The 22,712-nt window shown below is 49.2% G+C and overlaps 1 protein-coding gene across 1 annotated transcript; it reads left to right on the forward strand.

Moving 5' to 3' along the window:
* Positions 1-7,998: 7,998 nt before the first annotated feature.
* On the forward strand, positions 7,999-21,412 carry Sap30l (SAP30 like). Its single transcript, XM_057775893.1, has 4 exons — positions 7,999-8,678; positions 12,036-12,158; positions 14,162-14,260; positions 15,738-21,412. Exons 1-4 carry the CDS (start codon positions 8,481-8,483, stop codon positions 15,864-15,866), a joined length of 549 nt encoding a protein of 182 aa, XP_057631876.1. The 5' UTR covers positions 7,999-8,480; the 3' UTR covers positions 15,867-21,412.
* The last annotated feature ends 1,300 nt before the right edge of the window (positions 21,413-22,712 follow it).

Here is a 22,712-nt window from a genome sequence, read left to right on the forward strand (position 1 = left end):
TGAGACAGGGTTTCTCTGTAGCTTTGGAGCCTGTCCTGAAACTCCCTTTGTAGACCAGGCTGGCCTCGAACTCACAGAGATCCACCTGCCTCTGCCTCCCGAGTGCTGGGATTAAAGGCGTGCGCCACCACCGCCCGGCCACACTGAACTTTAAAGCCAGGTCTTGAGCTCTGATAAGATAAAAAGAAATCACCCAGGGTTGGCAGACTCGGCAAGTAAAGGAGCTTGCTGCCAACGCTAACAAGCTGAGTTCGGATCCCTAGAACATGTGTAAAAAGCTGGGAGTTCGGGTACACATGTGTAACTCCAGCCCTGGGAGAGGTAGAGACAGGAGGATCCATGTCTAGCCAGCCAGCTTAATGCAACCAACGAGCTTCAGGTTCAGTGATAGAAACAGAAGTTGGGGCTGGAGAGATGGCTCAGTGGCTAAGAGGACTCCCTGCTGCTCTATCAAAGGAACCATGTCTTGTTCCCAGCACCCATGTTGGGCATCTCACCTTTTGTGACACTCATTTCACGGAGGTCCAATGCCTTCTTCTGGCCTCCTCGGGCACCTGCACTCATAGGCAGCACATATACATAACTAAGAATAATTTAAAAAATAATAAAGGTTGTGAACAACCACAGAATGACACCCAATAGCAACCCCCATTTGCACATGTGTACGCATACCTGCGCATACAATGCATCTACCCACACTAATGGGTATAAAACATATAAGGCAAAAAGCAAAACAAAAACCCACAAACCTCTGCAGATCTTTGAAAACTGCATCAGAGAGGATTTATCAGACAAATGGAACCAAATTAACCAGACATCTCTGACCCTCAAATTAAGAAGATGGGAATTTTAAGAGAGGTGGAAATGGTTGTCTGTGGCCCAGACACACACTCCACATCTCACCCTTACACCCTAGTCACAGGCCCTCCGTTTTCACTGAGCACACAGCTACCAGAAAGTCAGAGGACATTTCCCAGTATCAATGCTCTGTTCCCTGCTACCAGAAGTGGCCAAATGCTGACCAGGAACACAAGTGGGAGGTCCCCACAGCCCCTGAGAAGTCTCCTTAAGGACAGAGAGTGAGCTCTGTCTCTCTTCCTTCTGGTCAGAATGCCAAGGCAACTCCAACATTCATAGAGAGTGAGTACCTAACACAGTGCCTGGGCAGTGTTAGATGCCAACAGCAAGGCAGGAGAAAGGAGAGGCAGGGCTGGCAGGCAGAGAGAATAAATAAGAGGAGAAATCTAGGAGGGAAAGAAGAAGCAAGAAAACAAGAAGAGGAGGATGCTAGGAGCCAGTCACCCAACCACCCAGCCAGCCACAGAGTAAGGGTGAAAGTAAGAAAAGGAAAAGCCCAGAGGCAAAAGACAGATGGGTAATTCAAGATAAGAAAAGTTGGCTAGAAACAAGCCAAGCTAAGGTTGGGCATTTTTAAGTAATAATAGGTCTCTCCATGTGTGACTTACTGACTTACTTAGGATCTGGATGGCACACACACACACACACACACACACACACACACACACACACCAAGAATAAAGAGAGTAAAATAACCAACAACAGCCTAGTCTACATAGTGAATGTTCAGCCTGGCCTCCAAAGGAAGTTCCCAGGACAGCAAGCGCTATGTAGAGAGACCCTATCTCAAAGAAAACCAAAAAACAATAAAATCAAACCTTTTCCTATTATTTTCCTATTACTATGACAGTGGGATATCAGAAGGGGAATTGTAGCTGGGCAGTGGTGGTACATGCCTTTAATCCCAGCACTTGGAAGGAAGGTAGGAAGGGCGGAAATAATTTACTAACATGTCATATCATGTGAAGAGTGGTGCTCAGATCTGAAGACAGTTCTGACAGCCAAGCCGACCATCTAAAGCTGCTCGGTGCAGAAGCTGTAGTGCTATGAATAATCCCAACAGCAACAGTCAGAGCTACGCACATAGGGAAAGGTTGTGAGAGAAGATCCCTGGAAGAGAGACTTCAGGACATCTGCAAAGGATGGTCAGAGCATGAGAGCAGGTGCACACACTGTATACACATGGTGCCTATACACACATGCACACACACACACTCTACACACATGGCTCCTATACACACATGCTCTACAAACAGCCTTGGTCTAAAGATGAGCTGATTTGGGGCTGCAGAGACGATTCAGTGGTTAAGAGCACTGACTGTTCTTCCAGAGGACCTGGGTTCAATTCCTAGCACCCACATGGCAGCTCACAGCTCTTATGTAACTCCAAGATCTGACATGCTCACACAGACAGACAGACGTGCAGGCAAAACACAGTGCACATTTTTTTTTTAAAGATTCAAAGACGAGCTGATTTTAACAGGGGACTGCACTACTAGAAGATTTCCAAATAAAGTGGGGAAGACTCTAAAGACCACTGGAATGACAGGTCTCAGGAGTGGCTGCTGCCCTGAGGACTGGACTGGAGCCCCCAAGAGGGAGCTGGTTTTACTCCTTCCAGCCAGGGAAGGCTGGCAATGAAGCAGTGCTGAAATGACCTGAAATGCAAGACATTTCTTTAAGTATCTCAGCATAAGACACATGCAAAGAAAAGCGAGCTTTTATCTATACCACATGTACACAAGTTTGTGTGGACCCCAACTGCATTCTCTGTCTACCGAACTCCTACCTATGGGGCATCCTTATAAGGCTTTCTCCTGTAGCCACTGTGCCAGTCAGTTTTACCTGCCAACTGGGCACAACCTAAATCACCTGAGATGATTCTTTTTTTTTTTTTTTTTTTTTGGTTTTTCAAGACAGGGTTTCTCTGTGGTTTTGGAGCCTGTCCTGGAACTAGCTCTGTAGACCAGGCTGGTCTCGAACTCACAGAGATCCTCCTGCCTCTGCCTCCCAAGTGCTGGGATTAAAGGCGTGCGCCACCACCGCCCGGCACCTGAGATGATTCTTAATGAGGAATTTGCTAGACCAGATTGGCCTGTGGACATGTCTTGGTGTGGAGATTGTCTTGATTGTTAGTTGGTGTAGAAAGACCCAAGTTACTGTGGGTATAAGGGTAGAGAAAGAGATGGTTCAACAACCACTTTCTGCTTGGTGGCTCATGACTGTCTGTAACTTCAGTTCTGGCCTCCAAAGGCACTGCATGCATGTGTTCACATACATACATGCAAGTAAAATACTCATACATGTAAAATACAAATACACAAATTTTTGTTTTGTTTTTCATATAGGGTTTCTATGTGTAGCTCTGGCTGTCCTGGACCTCACTCTATAGACCAGGCTGGCCTTAAACTCACAGAGCTCCACTTCCTCTGCCTCCCAAGTGCTGGGATTAAAGGTGTGCACTGCCTGGCTATAAATTCTTTTTTAAAGATTTATTTATTTATTATGTATACAACATTCTGCCTCCATGAATGCCCATATGCCAGAAGAGGGCGCCAGATCTCATTACAGATGTTTGTGAGCCACCATGTGGTTGTTGGGAATTGAACTCACGACCTCTGGAAGAGTAGCCAGTGCTCTTAACCCTGAGCCATCTCTCCAGCCCCCTATAAAATATTTTTTTAAGTGGAGAGAACAAGCAAGGATCTGCATGCCTATCCTCTCTCTGAGTGGGGATGGGATGCTTAAGTTCCTGCCTTGATTTTCCCCCAGTGTTGACCTGGAATTATAAGCCTAATAAACCCTTTTATTGCCTATATATTTTTTAATCAGATTATGTGTCACAGCAATAGAAGTGAAACTAGAGCACCCCCTCTGTATGGTACACACGACACATTAAAGAATTTGCTTTGGAATATGCAGACTCTGAAGGAGGACTTCTAGAACATTGTGGTTTTCCATTAATATTTTATTATATTTTTCTACTGGAAAGGCAAAACAAAAATGCTTATTAGGAAAAATGCAAAGGTAGAACAAAAGAATATAAATGTCAGTCACCCTAAAATAATCACTGTATTCTAGAGTATTTTTCATTCTTTTTTTTTTTTTTTCCGAGACACGTTTCTCTGTGCAGCCCTGGCTGTTCTGGAACTCACTATGTAGACCAGGCTGGCCTTGAACTTAAGAGATCCACCTGCCTCTGCCTCCCGAGTGCTAAGTTTAAAGTCATGCACCACCACTGGGCAATTTTTAAAATTTTTATTACATTTTTTTTTTCTATGGGAAGGCAATACATTCATGCCACACTGAGACTGTGTCAGAGGACAATTTGCACAAGTCAGTTCTCCCCTTCTCCCCTGCAGGACCTGGCAGTACAACTCAGGTCAGCAGATTTATTGGCAAGGGCTTTAGCCCACTGAGCCATCTCACTGACCCAGCAAGGGTTTTGTTGTTTGCTTATTGAGGAAGGGTAGCTCTGCTTCTTTGATTAAGTGTGTGTGTGTGTGTGTGTGTGTGTGTGTGTGTGTGTGTGTGTGTGTACATGCATGTAGTCTGGGAGACCAGACCTCCTGGAGTTGGAATTACTGGCAGTTGTGAGCCACCCAACACAGGTGTTTGGAAATGAACTGGTGTCCTTTGGAAAAGCAGCTCTTTCCAACCTCCTGCCCCTGCGTGGGTTATTTTAACACAGATACACACACATCACATTCCACAAGTCCATGTGCAATTTTAGAGTTTTGTTGAGACAAGGTCTCATGTAGCCCAGGCTAGCCTCAAGTTCAACAAGTAGCTGACAATGACCCTGAACACCTGATCCCCCTGCACACCTCTCAAGTGTTGGCATAACAGGTGTGTGCCACCATATAGAGCTTACTCCACATCTTTTACTTGGCATTGAAAAAGGCATTTCTCCAGTTCCTCATCAATCTTTGCTAAAGTTGATGGAGAATTTTAACAGACACACACACATACATGCACATTGCAGAATATTAGTTTAAGATGTGTTATATTTTTTTATGAAGTGGAATATTTGTCTAATGATGCAAGCATGTGTTGTATTCTTTTTTAAAAGGATTTATTTATTTATTATGTATACAGTGTTCTGCCTGCAAGCCAGAAGAGGGCACCAGATCTTATTACAGATGGTTGTGAGTCATCATGTGGTTGATGGGAATTGAACTCAGGCTCTCTGGAAGAGCTGCCAATGCTTTTAACTGCTGAACCATCTCTCCAGTCCTGTGTTGCATTCTTTTATGTTGTATTTGTTTAACTCTGTAAAGCTGTGTTACTTTGCCTGCCTAAAACACCTGATTGGTCTAGTAAAGAGTTGAATGGCCAATAGGTAGGCAGGAGAGGGATAGGTGGGGCTGCCAGGCAGGGAGAATAAACAGGAGAAAAAGAAGAGGGAGGAGCAAGAAATGGAGAAGGACAACAGGGGCCAGCCACCCAGAGGCATATGGAATAGAAAAAGGTAAAAGCCCAGAGGGAAAAGGCAGATCAGATAATTTAAGAAAAGCTGGCTAGTACCAGGCGGTGGTGGCGCATGCCTTTAATCCCAGCACTTGGGAGGCAGGTGGATCTCTTGTGAGTTTGAGGCCAGCCTGGCCTAGTGTCTACAGAGTGCGTTCCAGGACAGGCTCCAAAACTACTCAGTGTAATGGTTGTTCTGTCTCTTTAAGAGACAAGCCACGCCCACTCCCTGCCCCATCCACTGAGGCAGGTAGATCTTCCTTCCTGCTTGCAGCCTTAGTCTCTCTCTCTCTCTCTCCCCTTTTTCCCCTTCTCCCCTCCCTTCCATAACCACTAAATAAATATCCAACCTCACTCTGCATGGCGTGCCTATCCATATCTTGTCTCTCATCCACCTCCGCCAGCGCATGTCTCCCTGTCCTGGACTAGCCACCACTCGGTGACCTGCAGCCATCCCTGCCTGGGACTGGCTGCTCTCAGGGCCCGCTGTCTGCCACCACATGGCCCACTGCCACCGCTTGGGGACCTGCAGCATTTCTGCTGCCTGCTGCCGCTGGGGATCCTGCAGCATTTTTAATCTTTCCATTACACCCAGAGAACCCCTGTCTTGAAAAACAAACAAACAACAAAAAAAAAAGAAAAGAAAGAAAGAGGAAAGAAAAAAAGAAAGAAAAGAAACAAGCCAAGCTAAGGCAAGGCATTCATAAATAAGAGTAAGTCACTGTGTATTTGTTTAGAAGCTAGGTGACGGGCTCCCAAAGGAGTAAAATAAATGAATAAATAAATAAAATAAATAATAGCCGGGCGGTGGTGGCGCACACCTTTAATCCCAGCACTCGGGAGGCAGAGGCAGGCGTATCTCTGTGAGTTCGAGGCCAGCCTGGTCTACAAGAGCTAGTTCCAGGACAGGAACCAAAAACTACGGAGAAACCTTGTCTCGAAAAATCAAAATAAATAAATAAATAAATAAATAAATAAATAAATAAATAATAACACACACACACACACGTACACCCTGAAACTGAATTTGCCATAAAAATCAAATGCACATCTCTTTCTGACGATGTTAAATTTCGCTTAACCACGTGTCTTTCATAACTTTTTAAGTATTTTTTATAAGCAGCTTCATAATGAACTTGTTTTGTTTTGAGACAAGGTCTCACAAAAGCAAGACTGGCCTGTGTGCGACGCAGTCAGTCAAACGACCTTGAACTTCAGATGCTCCAGCTTAGAGACAGTCAACACCCGCACGTGTCACCACACCCAGAGCCTTGGGTGTGCTGGTCAACCACTGCCACTGACTTACAATCTCAGTCCCCATAGTGGCCTTATATTTCCTATACGGTCTCCTGTATGAAATTAGTGAAATAAGACTGTACAGACTCAGTTTAGGCCTTTGAAGAGAATTTAAGAGCTTACCTGACACCTAACATCCACCCTATCCCCTCCCACACACAATACTCTGCTACCAAATATTCCCTATGTATTTCAGGAAGGGTGAGATGGCCTCCTCCCTGATTGGTCCGAGTGGCTTGAAGCAATAAAACTACAAATCTGTCCCTAAAATGTCTTCTGTCGGTGGCCTAAGGGCCTTTCTCAGTTGCCTCAGCCTACAAAGTCCATCCTGCAGACCAAACCCAGAGAAGGGTTGCCCCAACCCATGGGTTCTCCCCTTTAAGCCCCTCCTTCCTTGGTGTGCGCGACACCTAAAGATTGCTGCTTCCCCATCCCACCTCCACTGTCTCTCCACGCCTCTTTATGCGCATATGCACCTCCACACTGGCTTTCTGTACCAGGTCATGCACTCTGCCCCCCCCCCCCGCAGCTACGCAAATCTTCCAGCCCAGGCCTTTCCGTTACGCCCAGTCTGCTCTGCAGGCATCACTTTCTCCTTTCACATACCCTTCCCCTATGCCAATCCCTCAGTTCTCCCGCGCAGTCCACCTCGAACGTGATCTCTGCCGAATTCTGTCCCTGCTTCCCGCAGACTCCCCTCAGTATCCAGACCATGCGGCCTACCAGACCCAGCTTAGCATTCTGTCCCGGAGCCAGCATCTAGCTCCGGGCCCCTGCTCAGCATTCTGCGCCGGAACTGGGAACCGGCTCAGCATTCCGTCCCTAGAAGGGGCCCTGTCTCCTCCCTCCTGTATTCGCTCAGCATCCCGTTCCCGGAATGGGGATCCTGCTCAGCATCCCATCCCGGAGTGGAGAAGCTGAGTCCCTCCACTTTCGGCTCAGCACATCCCCCGGGTGCGGACCCCGCGTCTCTCCTGATCCAGCTCACTATCTCGCCCTAGCCTAGAGCCAGGACCTAGCGCACCATCCTACTCCGGACCAGGACATTCTGCATTCTTTCAGACCCCGCTCAGAATCCTTCCTCGGAGCGAGAAGCCTGTTCATCATCCTAACTGGGGCCAGAGCATCCCGCTCCACAGCTAAAACTGAACCTGCAGCCGGATCTCCTCCCTCGCCCAAGCAACTCTTCCCTCTTGCACTTTCTCTACTTTGAACCCATCCCAGCAGAGTCCAGGAAGTAGCCTGGCACCGGAGACCGGCAGCGGCAGCGCCCAATGAGGAACGTCAGCGGCGACGATGGCCCCGCCCATACAGAAAGTACGGCCAATACGCGCACGGAGGCGGGACTTCCGCTGTGCCGCGGCGGGCGGGGGGGAGCGCACTGTTGTGGTGCGGCTCGTCGGGCGGGCGGCGGCCGGGGCGGCCCAGGGGCTGCCGCGGGGACTCGGGGCGCCGCCGAGCGGCCGGGCGCTGGGGCGGGCCGTGAGCACCGCGGGGCCCGGACACGGCAGGTTCGAGGCCGGGCCCCCGCGTGGAGAGCCGCGGGGTGGAGACTTTGCAGCGCGGCGCGGAGCAGGCGGGAGCCGGCGGGGGCCTCCGGAGCCCCAGGGCGACCGGGCCCGGATCCCGAGGGAGCCTCGCGAGCCCGGGCCGGAGTCTCGGCGGGTGCATTCCCGGCGGGGCCCGGGCTGCAGGAGCACAGAGCAGCCGGGCCTCGCGGAGCTCAGAGAGCGCCTGACCCGGGGCGCACCGTGGGACTCGGGCGCGGGGCTGGCGGAGAGCTGCCCCGCGGGGCTAACAGCGGCGGAGTGGCCTACAGGGGCCCTCCCCCGGAGGGGCCGGGCCGGGCCGGGGAGATGAACGGCTTCAGCACCGAGGAGGACAGCCGCGAAGGGCCCCCTGCCGCCCCCGCCGCCGCCCCGGGCTACGGCCAGAGCTGCTGCCTCATCGCGGACGGCGAGCGCTGCGTCCGGCCCGCGGGCAACGCCTCCTTCAGCAAGAGGGTGCAGAAAAGCATCTCGCAGAAGAAACTCAAGCTGGACATCGACAAGAGCGTGAGTGTCAGGGCTCAGCGCAGGGCCGCGGGAAGGGACCCCGGGGACGCTCGGTGCGCTGGGCCTCGCCGCGCGGTCTGTGCAGAACAGGGGACTCTGGATCGTGGAGGCCGCTCTGTGCTCCGCGACGCTGCCCGCATCCCAGAGGGTGGGCTGGGGGGGCCGAGGAGGGCTTAGCACACTGTCCCTGCCTGGGAAAAGTGACAGCAGTTTCCAGCTGTCACTGTTGCGCCGGGTAGTAGAACAGAGAGAGGTGGGTTACTTTTGCAAGAATTAGGAGTAAGGGGTGACAAAGGGACCCGGGGGCTCTTCTCCAACTCCGTCCTCCCTCCAGGGACCTTGTCGTTCTTTCAGACACTAGCAAGGTGGCCGCGACTTTCCTGTCTCCCGCGGCCTCCGTCTCTGCAGCGCAGCACAGAGCCCGCTTTCGCTGGCAGCGAATGAGTTTTTCTGAGATGTGGCAGAAATAAGGACAAGGCCAGGTCTTAGATGACTCTTGCAGTGGATGTGATTGGAAGGGGACAGGGAACCAGTTTTCTTGATGGGTAACATTATTTGGTAATGCAGACGGAGGCGGACATTTAAAATTGAATGGGATTGCCTTGTGGCTAATTATAGGAAACTTCCTGTGTGATTTCACCTGCTCTTGTTAACGGTTCTGAAGATGTGCCTATAGCCAACTGGTTAGGAACTTTTTAGTCTGACATCTGTTGCTGCAAGCCCTGAGTGGCAGCTTCCAGATTAGGAATTGGGACCGGGTTAAGGAACTCTTAATATTCAGGGAACTTGAATGATTAATGGCCAACGTTTAGGGCAGTGGTTCTCAACCTTCCCAGTTCTGCGACCCTTTAGTACAGTTTCTCATGTTGTGGTGACTCCCAACCATAAAATTATTTTGTTGCTACTTCATGACTGTAATTTTGCTACTGTTACAAATTGGAATGTAAATACATAATACGTGACCTCAAGGAGGTCGTGACCCACAGGTTGAGAACCACTGGGTTAGGGACAATCAGAAATTGCCTGTTACCTGAAGGGGGAGCCCATCTTTATGCTAATGATGTGGCAGAAACTGAGGCTGGGGGTAGAAAGCAATGGTGCCAAGTGCACACCGCACTTAGAAGCTGGCCAATTTCCTAAACCTGTCTTGCTTCCAAGTTCATCATCTTTTCTTCTAGACTCCTCTCTTACACACTCAGTTTTATTTAGTTAGCCAGTATAGTCTGGCTCTTTTTGAGTAGTGCTGTCTTTGGTTTTTGTTTGTTTGTTTGTTTGTTTGTTTTATGATGGGAACTTTTCTTTTTACAAATGTCTGTCGATAAATAAATGAGGAATGAATGAATGAAATTACTATGGAGCAAACACTGGCTAGACAGTAAGGTGTCCCCTGACATGTAGGCATGAAAAGGGAATTCTAGGATGGCACTGAATTTATCCACTTGGAAACAGTGCCTACCTCCTGTGTGGGCTGCTGGCAGTATTTCTGTGAGCATTCCCCACGTCTGGATGGTTTGTTGCTGCAGTAGAGACTCCATTTACCGACTCAGCCCATGAGAAAGCCCATGTGGAGCAGTGTTGAGCATCTCACACTCATCATCAGGAAGAAAGGCCCTTTGGCCCTGCAGCAGCAGCTCCCAGAGGCCGTGCTTGGGAAGGCGTGTGGTTGGAAGCACAGTCTCAGTCCATTTCAAGGTGGTGTAGTGTCATTATTTCTGAAAGGGTTTCTATTTCATCCCACAGACTTGGGCAGGAATTCAATCCCAAGTAACTGCTGTGTTACAAGATTTTTTAGCTGTTATAGCAAGTGAAACAGGAGACGGGGGAGGGGGCGAAGCGGGGGGGGGGAGAACCACACAGTGAACCTTTGCTCCCACCCTCAACGCCCACCCCACCCACAAAGGCCTCTGAGCCCTGAAGTTGCTGAAATGCATTTCAGACTTAAACATGGTTAAGGACAGAGACTGGCTGTCTTGTAAAAGGATCTAATGGGTGCCCTTTTAAAATAAGACACCACGGTCCTTCAGGTGGGCCCTGGAAGCCTCTGTAGTGTATTAATACATAGCCAATTTGCAGCTGACATGTTTTTTCTCTGCTTCTGGGGAGTGGCTGAGGTTGGGAATAGTATAAAGGAAATGTAGCAGAGAAAGGGATATTTACCAAGGCCTGGGGGGCCTTGGAGCTGACATCGTCCCGTCTAAGCTTTAGAAACATCCCATTCTGCTGCCCTCCCAGTTTACCATGACACTGGAGAGATGCAGCTTGCTCTCTCAAGAGGCACATACTAGTTTTGCCTATCCGAGTGCCAGCTGCCAGGGGCAAGACAGGGGACACACATCCTGTAGTCTTGTATCACCTGGGTATTACTCTTTAGGACAGTGACACATGCTTAACATCTGAAAGTTCATTGCCAGAGTGAAATCTGGCAAAGCCATCCCAACTTGTGCAAGAGGTGACTTTCCGGTATGAGAGTGACTATGTTGGTGCCTCAGCACTTATTGAGCTCCTGCTGTGTACAAGACAGCATCACAGTATAAACTCAAAGTGACTCATGACTCACTAATCCAACCACGCGAAATGATAATCATCCAACTAAACAGTTTTTGTTAGTTCCTCCATAAAAAGACCTGAATTAATTGATGGTGACTTCCTGTCAGCTTACTTTTATCTTTAGGGATTTAGGGACTAAACTCCAGTTCAGATGTCTCCCCAGAACATTTGTGCACCAGCTGTCCCTACCCAGAGCCATTTATAACAGGCGTTAGGCTCTGTAAGGTTTTTTAATGGTTTCTCCAGGCAATGGTGGCACTTAGATTCTTAAATAAAAACACATTCTTCACATTTGAGCTGCTATTGGCACCTTTACTAATATGCTCCAGTGTTTATTAGAAAATCAGGGTAATACCCACTCCCTCTTATGTGGTTCTGCTTTGTGAGAATTCTGTCTCTCTCCGCTCCTTTGTGAATCGGATGTGAAGTAGCGGGAGTCAAGTTTTTCAGTGTTACTGTAGCTGTTGTGAGTACCATCTCTACAGTCCCCGCTGCCCGGCTCTGCCCACTCAAGTTCACAATTCCTCCTGGTACCTGTAAAGCCAGTCTTTCGGCTCCAGCCATCTTTCCCTCTTTCCCACACTGTGGAGAGACTTGGATGCCAATGCACTGTGGTTTGGGGGAGGGCAAGTTGAACATTTGCTCATGCTCTTAACTGTACCCCAAGCGCTCTGTATTCTTCTGTAGCCTATAGCAATAAGGTAATAAGCTGTGGCCTGCCTCACTCATCCGTCTCTCTCCAGTACCTGACCAAAAGAGGAGGCTCATGACTTTACAGGCTAACACTGACTTTCGGTCTCTTCCCATCAGGTAAGGCACCTGTACATCTGTGACTTCCACAAAAATTTCATCCAGAGCGTCCGAAATAAAAGGAAGAGGAAGACAAGTGACGATGGCGGAGACTCCCCTGAGCACGACGCTGACACTCCTGAGGTAAAGGCCAGAGTGCTGGTTGTGACCCAAGCCCCGCTCCCAGCCAGAGAATGAGAATAGTGGGTTCTGACTCCAGCTTTCCCCGGCTATTGTGTTTTCTGAACTAACCAGTCATCTTTGCTTGCATTTCTGTGGTTTGTTTGAAATGTGTTTTCTAGACTTTCAGTAACGTTGGCTCTGAAAGCTTGGAGCTGAGCTGCTCTGCCTGCGCTGTTGGTCTTCAGACAGGCCCAGGCTCGGGGGGGGGGGGGGGGTGCGGGGAGCTAGAGGCTCTGCTTATGGTCTCTGTAGTAGACTTTTGCAAGACTTTGCCTCTTGAACCTGGCCAGTGCCTGACCACAGTGTTGCCGCTTTTAAAACCCTGTTCTTGCTTTTAAAGTTAATGCTGAGCCTGTGTGGTCTGAGCAGCTCTCTCCCCTTCTTTTCTGACCTGAAAATAAAGGTACATCTTGTCAGTGTCACCAGCTGGACTGGGGCTTTCCCCAGAGACACACCGCAGTCATTTAACGGGTGCTGAAGTTTGACATTTGAGGGGAGGGGGCACAAGTTGAGTATTGTAGGATCATCAGCAACACCCCTCCCCTGACCTCTGGAGGCCAATGACATTGCCTGAGCTGTGACAGTGAATATGATGTCTCCAGGCATTGCCACATATCCTTCGGGATGGGCCCCCTTAAAGTACTGCACAATACCGTGCGCCCTAGCGTCTCACCCAGAAGAGTTTATTGTGTGTTAAGGAAGGGGCTCCAGGAAGGAATAGCTGGGTTTCCTTCCAAAGTATTCTCACTTGGGCTTCTGAAGAAGAGTAACTGTGTCCAGTGTGCACTGAGTACTTGACACATTGTTATCTCATAAGGTGACCGCCTGTGAGCACGCTTCATGGCTGGGAGTAGAAGTAGGCGTGGAGGGGCTTGTGAAACTTGGCCCTGTCCCCGTACCTCTCCCTGTGTCCCTTCCCCAGCTTTACTTTCCAGTATCTTCCTATTGCCTGTAGCAATAGGAAGTTATGGTTATTTCATAAAGACATTCGGTTTGGGGGCTGGAGAGATGGCTCAGTGGTTAAGAGCTCTGGCTGCTCTTCCAGGGGTCCTGAGTTCAATCCCCAGCAACCACATGGTGGCTCACGGCCATCTGTAATGAGATTTGATGCCGTCTTCTGGCCTGCAGGCAGAGCTCTGTATGCATAATAAATAAAATTTTAAAAAAAAAAAGACATTCAATTTTTTAATCCCTTTGGCCAAACAGTTTAGAAAAGATTTCCAAGAATGCTTTAAATGATGGGGAATTCTGGACCCTCGTGCTAATCATTTTTTTTTTTTTTTTTTTAAAGTGAGTCCCACTTGCCTGAAGCAAGAGCCTCTCTCTTGGAGGCAGGTGAAGGCAACCCTTTCTGGAGCTTCCATATTTCATGACTGGTTAGCTCACCCCCTGCTAGGCTAGCTGAAAAAGAGAAGAGGGGTCCTTCTAGACCCTTATGCAGCCATCTGCAGAGGTCCTGGCCCTGACATGCAGGTGGATCAACCTGAGCCTCTGTGTTCTTCAGCTGCACCCTGGGAGCTCTGTCAGTCCGTTTTCTAGCTTATCTCCTCCAGTGTCCCTGAGCTGGCCTTTCTGGACATCTCAAACTCTGCCTGCAGTGAAGCCCAGCTCTGTGCTGCAGGGGCTCCCTGTTCCCCCAAACCCCCAGGCCTACCCAACCCGCTACCCAAGTTCCTTCTGCCTTCCAGGACATGCCGCTGCACTCTTGTTGCCCAAGCTCTGCCTCTGCTCCAAGCTTCCATGCTCAGAATCACTCCCACCTCTCTCCTCTTTCTCATCACCTCTCTACTGCCCCTCTCTGCCCACCTCCTCCATCCACACAGAGCCCCTTTCTAACTGCCTTTGGGCTCCTTGCTAGTCATAGTCCTTGGTGAACAGTGTCTCCGACTTCTTCCCTCCTCAGCCCTCTCTAGGGTGTGCCCGGCCAGGGGGACTCAGACATGACTGTCTCTCCTCTCCTCTAGGTTGATCTGTTCCAGCTGCAGGTGAACACTCTCCGACGCTACAAACGGCACTACAAGCTGCAGACCAGACCAGGCTTCAACAAGGCCCAGCTAGCAGAAGTAGGTAGACAATCAGAGAGGCCCAGAATCAAGAGCTTTCCACACAGAATAGAAAGTCCTGTTTCCCAAAGGAAGCATGCACAAAGACGGGTAGACCTTCTTAAAGTCACACAGCAACCTGAGGACTCTTGATTCTGGTTCATGGCATCATTTTTACAAGGTTCTCCATAGAGCCAGCCCTTTCAGGTGTATCAGTGTGATAGCCACTGTGCCTTTAGATTTAGGGACCTTTTTTTTTTTTTTTTTTCTCTCTGAGTAGTAGGGATCAAACCCAGGACCGTCTGTATGACTAAGCAAATCATCTACCAGTGAACTTCCCCCTCACACTCCAGGACCTACCCACTCCCCTTCTTGGCCTATGGAGTTAATGGAAGTCTTTTCCTATATAATTCATGGCACCCAAGAACATATTTTTCTTCATTGAGTTCTTAACTTTGTTTGGTGGGAATTGGGAAGAGGTTACCCTTAGCATCTCTCTCTCGTATGTACCAATACCGATGGGCTCAAGTGACTCTCCTGCCTCAGCTTCCCTTATAGGCACATGTCACAGTACTTGGCTTCCTCATCCCTCTTATTTCTCCTGCCTTTTGTTGTAGAAAATTTGAGAGGTGGGGAAAAGAAAAACACAGTCCAGAGACTTCATTATTTCCAGGTCTTTCTTCCTCTGCCCTGACCACCTCCACCCAGCCGGCTTGGGTTTGGGTCTGTCTGATGTGTCTTCACTCTTCAACCTTTCCCTCACCAGCATAGAGGTACAACAGCAGCACACAGCTTCGCTGCTTACCCACCACAGCTAGAAGAGTGGGGTTTCTCCAGGGCTAAGCCAACAGAAGCAGGACATGGCCAGTGAGCACTCTCCTTCAGACTGCCACACTTTCCCAGGGGCAGGTGTCCCCACTTAGAGGAATTCTTGGGGCCAGACTCATCTGTTTCGACTGTTCATTTGACATTTTGGGGTGATTTTTGTTTTGTTTTATTGCATGTGTGTGTTTTCAAGGCAACTGAGGCTGGTGATCTTGAACTCCTGACCCGTCAGTATCACCCTCCTGAGAGCTGTGATTACAGGCATTCAACACCACACCCAGCTTGACACAATTTTTAAAAACTTTTTTTTTTTTTTTTTTTTGGTTTATTTCCAGAGCCTGAAAGGCTTGGTGGCAAATAGCCAACCAGGGAAGTCCAGTCTCCTTAGACCACAGGATACTGAAGCCATGCCAGGGATGACTAGCTGTTACTGAAGTATCTCTGTCTATACGTAGGTGGTATCCTGGGCCTCAGTGGTACACTTTTGGTAGCCCAGGAGAAGAGCGGCTAAGCCCTGGAGCAAGGGGACCGCTACATTCTGCAGCTCCTTGACAAGCCTAAATGCCAGACAGTCGCTTCCAGAAGCAGCTCCTGTTCCCTCTTTACAGAGTATAGGATGTAGGGCCCTGATGTGCACGTAGCTTAAGGGACTTTGGTCTTTACTCCCGTGTAGACTGTGAGCCGACACTTCAGGAACATACCGGTGAATGAGAAAGAGACGCTTGCCTACTTTATCTACACGGTGAAGAGTAACAGGAGCAGACTGGACCAGAGATCGGAGGGCAGCAAGCAGCTGGAGTGAGGCGCAGGCGGCCGGGTAGGCAGAGGCCTTGGTGAGAGAACAGCGGTGCGATGCTTGATGACAGGTGATGTCTGCACGTCTCAGCCCATAAGGACTGTTCCCATCTACTGTAAATAAAGTTTGAATGATGGATACTGTAAATCTCTCTGTCAAGAGGGTTATATTCTTACAGGTTAGCATGTGTATAGAAAGACTTTCACTGCTCAGACTGAAAAAAACAGTATCATAAAAGGAATTTTAAAACTGTGTCTTGAATACTCACCAGAGCTTTAAATCAATTCTCCTGGAGATGTTGGGTGATGTGTATTTTGGCAGTCACCATGCAGTACCAGGCTGCCACGGGTAAGACTCAGCCCTGGCGGCATGGCTCAGTGACAGTGGAAGCACAGAGTGGGCCCACGTTTGGACTGGCCCTTGCCGGCTGGGACACAGGCATGCTACCTTATTGCAGGTTTTACCATTTAGTAGCAAATCAGTTTGACACTGGTCCCCCAATTGCTCTGGGGCCTCTATGCAGTGGGCACTCCGTGTGTGTTGGCCAAAAGCTGTCACAGCTGTGCAGCTTCTGCTTCGCTCCTCCTACCCCCGAGACCTGTTATTTGTGTTACTCTCTGCTTAACCATGTGTAAGGCATCTGCTTAAGAGATGGAGGAAACCCTGCCCCTCCACAAGAACCTCTAGGCAGTTGCACGTGTCCGTTGAGATTCTAGAACTGACACGAAGATGTCACAGACTGGTCACGGTGGTGCATGCTTTAGTCCCACCACTCGGGAGGACAAGGTGGAGAGCTCAAGAGTAAGCTAGGCTAAAGACCCTGTCTCAGAAACAAAACAGTGAACCTGGGGATGGCTCATCGGGGATAGGCACTTGCTGCCAAGCCTGCTAGCCTGAGTTCTAATTCCTGCTGGCCATGTAGTGGAGAGAACTGGCTCTACACACACCACACAATAGATAAATGAAATTTATTATTATTGTTTTTTTTGGGTTTTTTTTTTTTGTTTTTTTTTTTTCGAGACAGGGTCTTTCTGTAGCTTTGGAGTCTGTCCTGGAACTAGGTCTTGTAGACCAGGCTGGCCCCTGCCTCTGCCTCCTTAGTACTGGAATTAAAGGTGTGCGCCACCACCACCCAACAGGTTTTTTGTTTTTTAAAGTTTTAAACAAAACCATAGCCTTCCCTGAGAATCTTCTGCACTTTACCCAGAGTGAGGTATATACCACGACCCTTTAGGCTCCTGGCAGTAAGTGCTCTGGCGAAGATAGAGTGTTGTGTTTCCAGTCTTTAGTTGACAACCTGCAGGAGAACTGCCCAGATCCCCTATGGTTCCTGCTCAGAAGCCGAGCTGTGAGAAGACAGTGTGGCTGGACTTGACTCCTTGGCTCTGTAAGGCCAGAAAAAGGGAAACAAAAGTCACCGCCACCTGATGCTCAAGTGCGAAAGGCAGGATCTGCCTCCTTTCAGGGAGAGCGCTTGCTAAGGAAATTTTTGAAGTATTAATTTTTCTCATTGTTCGAGTCAGACTCTGCTGTCTAGTTATGTCAGAACCAAAGCATCCTGGGAGAGCAGAGCTTTCCTATCCAAAGATGTTTGCAGAATCTCCAATTAGTGTGACAAAGGGTGTGGATGGGAGGGTAAGGGAAAAAGATTGCTAATTTCCAACCAGCCTAGTATACATTAGGTCAGATGTCTCATTTTCCTGTTTAACTTCAATTTTGATTTTTTCTTAAGCCTTAACTAACAAGAGGACAGCAGAGGCCTGACCCAGCAGTTCTAACGTCTCCCAGATTGCTTCCCCTGAACACCATCTCGGAAATCAGAGTTTCCGAGTTTCCTTCACTAAGTGAGTGAAGGAGTATTTGATGGTCTCCCTTCTGTGGAGCAGAACCCCCATGCTTCTGTGGAATGGGGGCGGAGCCTCCAGTGTCACTATCTTGCAATGTGTTCCATCGTGGCCAACCCCCCAGAGAGCTCAAACGCATGCCAAGCAGACTGCAGTCTGATGGAGCGTGTATAAAAATAGGTGTGTGTAGAATATGAACGGTGTCCTGGTTGCAAGCAAGGGCTGGTGAGGTGTCCCCTGGATGTTTTCGGTCCTCACCTCCGTGCAGAAGTCGGTCTCTGTCCTACCACTGGTGGATGCAAACAGAGAGAGAAGCTAGTATCTGAGGACAGACAGGACCTTTAATTTAATGGCCCTGTGGAAATGTCAGTGTCTTATCCAGGAAGAAAATGTAGCTTCCTGATATTTAAGCCAAACTGTGGGCATTTCAGTTGTATCATTGTTTCTTCAGCATCATGTTTAGTTTCCAAGTTCTGTGCAAGATGTGGCTTTAGGCTCAGGCTGGTCCACGTTTCTATGTCCAGATCCAAGCTGGGGAACATCTGCCCTCCAGCCATCTCAGAATCCTTATCCTCAGATGCACACACCCTTGGAGAAGTAGAGGCCAGGGCTCTCTTTCTCAGCCTGTCAAAACATCACTGATAGAAAAGGCAAAGCTAGCCAGGCAGTGATGGCGCATGCCTTTAATCCCAGCACTCGGAGGCAAAGGCAGGCAGATCTCTGTGAGTTTGAGGCCAGCCTGGTCTACAAGAGCTAGTTCCAGGACAGGCTCCAAAGCTACAGAGAAACCCTGTCTCAAAAAACAAACACGAAGGAAGGAAGGAAGGAAGGAAGGAAGGAAGGAAGGAAGGAAGGAAGGAAGGAAGGAAGGAAGGAAGGAAAGAAGGAAGGAAAGAAGGAAGGAAAGAAAGAAAAGACAAAGCTATTCAAATTTATCTTTTTCTTGTGTCCGGCTGCTGTGTGATCAAAGCGGCCAGCCCCTTGCCTCCTGTCTGCTGGCTTAGCCATAGCAAGAGCCTGCTGCCTTCAAGAGCAGCAGGGTTTGTGGAGAGAGCAATGCTCATCTTGGCGCCCGTATTTTCATATCGCCTATCATTGCCCCTCCCAATCTGTGACGGCTCAGTGTGGACTTTTCTCTATTTGGTGCTCCTGGGCAAAACTGGAATTTCAAGTCCAGAACTGGCATGGCTTCGCACGCTCCCATCCTGTCTCTGATCTAGCCTGGTGTGGTTCTTCATTGTGCCCTTAAGGTGGTCATATGGAGACATTCGTAGCCTACCATTCATATTGGGCTTGAAAATTTTTACAGCGCAAATGCACAGGCTTCTTGTATCTCATTTCATGGAACAAACTGTGAATAAAAACCATCATAGCCAATCCTCAGGAAAGACAGCAAACCAAATTTCCAGGTGGGGTTGTGACTTGAGGAACTTGGCTTCTGTGTGCTGCATGTCCCTGCCATAGCTAGCTATAATCATAGTAGCCTCTCAGAGAACAAATCCTAATGTTGCAGGTAGAGCTTGAGGCTCCCTTTGTGTATGTGCGTGTGTGTATAGGAACTTCCTGTTAATACTTTGCCAAGTGACTGCCTGGTGTGTGGTGGTAGGATAACTGTCCACTGCAGTGGGTGGTCCCAGGCACAGTCCCAAAAAAGTTGCCTTATCAACGCCATCTGAAGGCTCTCTGTTATATGACGGGATCTAAAAGATTGGAAGAGTCTCGGTCCTCCCACCCAGCTTCTCCATTGGTGCTGACATTCTGCCTACCCATCTCAGCCAGAAAGCAGTCTGCACTTGCCACCTCCAAGGACAGAGAGCCCACTACCTCCTGGGGAAGACTGTTCTGTCAGTTAGCTTCTGGATTTTCTGTGCTCTCTGAAATTTGGGGGCCATGTGGACAGTGGCTCGGACAAAGGACCCAGTCCCTGGCATTATTCCAAACACATTGGATCATTTTTAGAAGAGAACAGCTGGATATATCATGGTGTTTTGACTGCCACTAAGTATTGGTCTTGGTTCCTTGTTGGAAAATGTTGAAGAAACCCTTCAACCCTGTGTCCTTGCTTGCTCATGCCAAAGTTGCCAGCAAAGCACCAGTCCTCTCCCAAGTCATCGGAGGCCTTAGTCCCATGCCAGCCACGCACAGCCTTGCTGCATCTCTGAGGGGAAACTTCAGCTGGAAAGTTTTAAGCAGCACACAGCTTTGCCTGGAGTCTAAGGTTCCCAGGTTGCTGAGAACTCATGCCTTCCCGTCCTTGTAGGGCTTCACCAGCAAACTGAAGGTGACCATGTCTCAGTGTCGGGGCTGCGGGTGCCTCAGAGCCACTCAAGGTCGCTCTCTGAGCAATTTTTAGCGAATTGGGGAAATAAAGTCCTAAGAGATTTGCCAAGTTCATGGTTAGCGAGGGGCCTTTGTGGCCCACCACTCGGTCATTTGCAGGGTGCCCTGACATGCCTCAGAGCTTATAACTGCCTCTCCAGGGCAGCTGAGCTCCTGGGGACAAGCTTCTGCAGAGTTCCAGGTGGAATGAGGTAAGGTTGGGTGACTGCTGACCTTAACAAAATGATTGGCCAAGGAGCAGATCCCCAGCAGGCCTGCCCAGCACAGCCCCCAGGCCCTCTGCCACCTAGGATAGCTGTGGATGTGGCCCAACACAGAATCATGAATTATTTGAAGCACTATGAGATTTGCTTTACAATTTTTAAAACTCAGTAGAGTTCTTGAGCGTGTATTTTTGTTGATGACTATTAAGCCCAGAGAAGCCAAAGGTTGGGCCAACATCTGTGGGTTGCAGTGTTAGCTGCGCTGTGTCCTTATAACAGTGGGTTCAGACCAACTCCTGTGGGATGCAGTGTTAACTGTGCTGTGTCCTTATACAGTGGGCTCAGACCAACTCCTGTGGGATGCAGTGTTAGCTGCACTGTGTTCTTATACAGTGGGCTTAGACCAGCACCTGTGGGTTGCAGTGTTAGCTGCACTGTGTCCTTATACAGTAGGCTCAGACCAACACCTATAGGATACGGTGTTAGCTGTGCTGTGTCTTTATACAGTGGGCTTAGCATGTGGTCGCTGCCTACCTGCTGTCTTCCACCCCGTCTCTGAGGCTGGGTGATTGCCCTGGCTCCAGGTCCCTACTGAACTAAGCAGAGCAGTCAGATGAGGGGGAAACAAGCTCAGGCTCATGCCTTGGGGAGCACTGTGCATTTGGGGGTGCCTTTGCATTATTTCATTGAATTGCAGACTGCTTCCAAATTTATGGTTGGGAAAAGAAAAGTCACTGTGATATTTGAGGTGGGCAAAGTGGGCCTGGGGCTTCAGGCAGAGCATCTCCGGTGGGTTACTTCCCCCTGCTGGCACCTCTGAAAACAAAGTCTCTCTCTGCTTCCTGTCATGCGCCATCCTTGCCTGCTTTCTGTTGCCTGTGATGCCCATTGGAATATACTTGGGGAATGGGGTTTGTCCGCTTTGTAACTGCCTTATTGAAAAGTAAGTGCCCTTCCATCCCAGGCCTCCAACTGTATTTGTTTTCCTGCCAAACTTGGGGGGAGGGGTCATTTGTATTTTGATTTTTGTGCCTGTGGCTCTGTACTGTTGAAGGTCTCAATTCTCTGGACTCTCCTTAGCATGTGTGTGACTCCTGTCACAGCGTCACACAGATGGGATGGCCCGACTTTATTCTCAATAAATAATCTGAATGAGCAAGAGACATCCTCCATGGTTCCCTCTGAATTCCTGCTCGGAATCTAGCTGCTGCGTCTACCCAAGCTGAGCCCCAGCGGTGTGTGGCAGACTCTAGTGACAGCCTCATGTACCCATACTTAATACTGCCCTGCAGTCTCAGTGTAGGCAGAGATGTGTGGATCACAGTAGGGCAGACCCAAGTCCTACTGTGTGTCCCTCCCATGACTCTTCTGCCCATGCCCTGTGGGAAGCAATGGAATTCCAGACCCTTCTGGAACTTACCCCAGTGCTGAAGTATCAGCCCTGCTTCACTAGCTCGTGGACAGCTGTGTCTCCCCCTGCACTGACATTTGCTTTTGCCAGTCCCCAAACTTCACACGCAGACACCCCACAGTTTGAGAAGCCTGGGCTCTTGTGACCGAGCTTTGAGCCTGCAGGTTCTTGAGGTCTCATGGGCTAAGACCCCCTGCCTAGCCTTACACAGCTTGGGGCATAGCAAGGCTCAGCATGTGTGCTTTGCCCACACTTGTCTTCAGCAGAAGACCAAGGAAGGTGTATGGTAGTTTTCTTTTGTTGCCTTGTGTTGCGTTTGTTTTTTTAAGAGTCTGGCTAGCCGGGCGATGGTGGCACACGCCTTTAATCCCAGCACTCGGGAGGCAGAGGCAGGCGGATCTCTGTGAGTTCGAGACCAGCCTGGTCTACAGAGCTAGTTCCAGGACAGGCTCCAAAGCCACAGAGAAACCCTGTCTCGAAAAACCAAAAAAAAAAAAAAAGAGTCTGGCTATGCAGCTCAGGCCAGCCTTCAACTCATGATCCCTCTGTCTCAGCCACCTGAGTGGTGGAGTATGGAGATGTTATACCTGCCTGTGACTTTCCTTTCCCTTCTTTGGGCTTTTTGGAAACAAATTCTGATTAGGTAGGCCGCGCTGGGCGCTTAACTCAGTGTTCACCTGTCTTAGCCTCTAAGCTCTGGGATTGTGGAGTGTACTGCCTACCTAACAAAATAGAATTTTTTTTATTTTATTTTTTTTTTGGTTTTTCGAGACAGGGTTTCTCTGTGGTTTTGGAGCCTGTCCTGGAACTAGCTCTTGTAGACCAGACTGGTCTCGAACTCACAGAGATCCGCCTGCCTCTGCCTCCCGAGTTCTGGGATTAAAGGCGTGCGCCACCACCGCCCGGCTCAAAATAGAAATTTTAACAATGATTTTATTCAAGAATCCCATACAATGTATTTTGAACTTGTTCACACACACACACCAACTCTCATAGCCACTCTCTCCACCTTCCCATCTTCCCATCCCTTCCTACCTAACTTTGGGATTTTGTC

The sequence above is a fragment of the Chionomys nivalis genome, chromosome 7, assembly GCF_950005125.1.
Source record: "Chionomys nivalis chromosome 7, mChiNiv1.1, whole genome shotgun sequence".
Classification (NCBI taxonomy): domain Eukaryota; kingdom Metazoa; phylum Chordata; class Mammalia; order Rodentia; family Cricetidae; genus Chionomys; species Chionomys nivalis.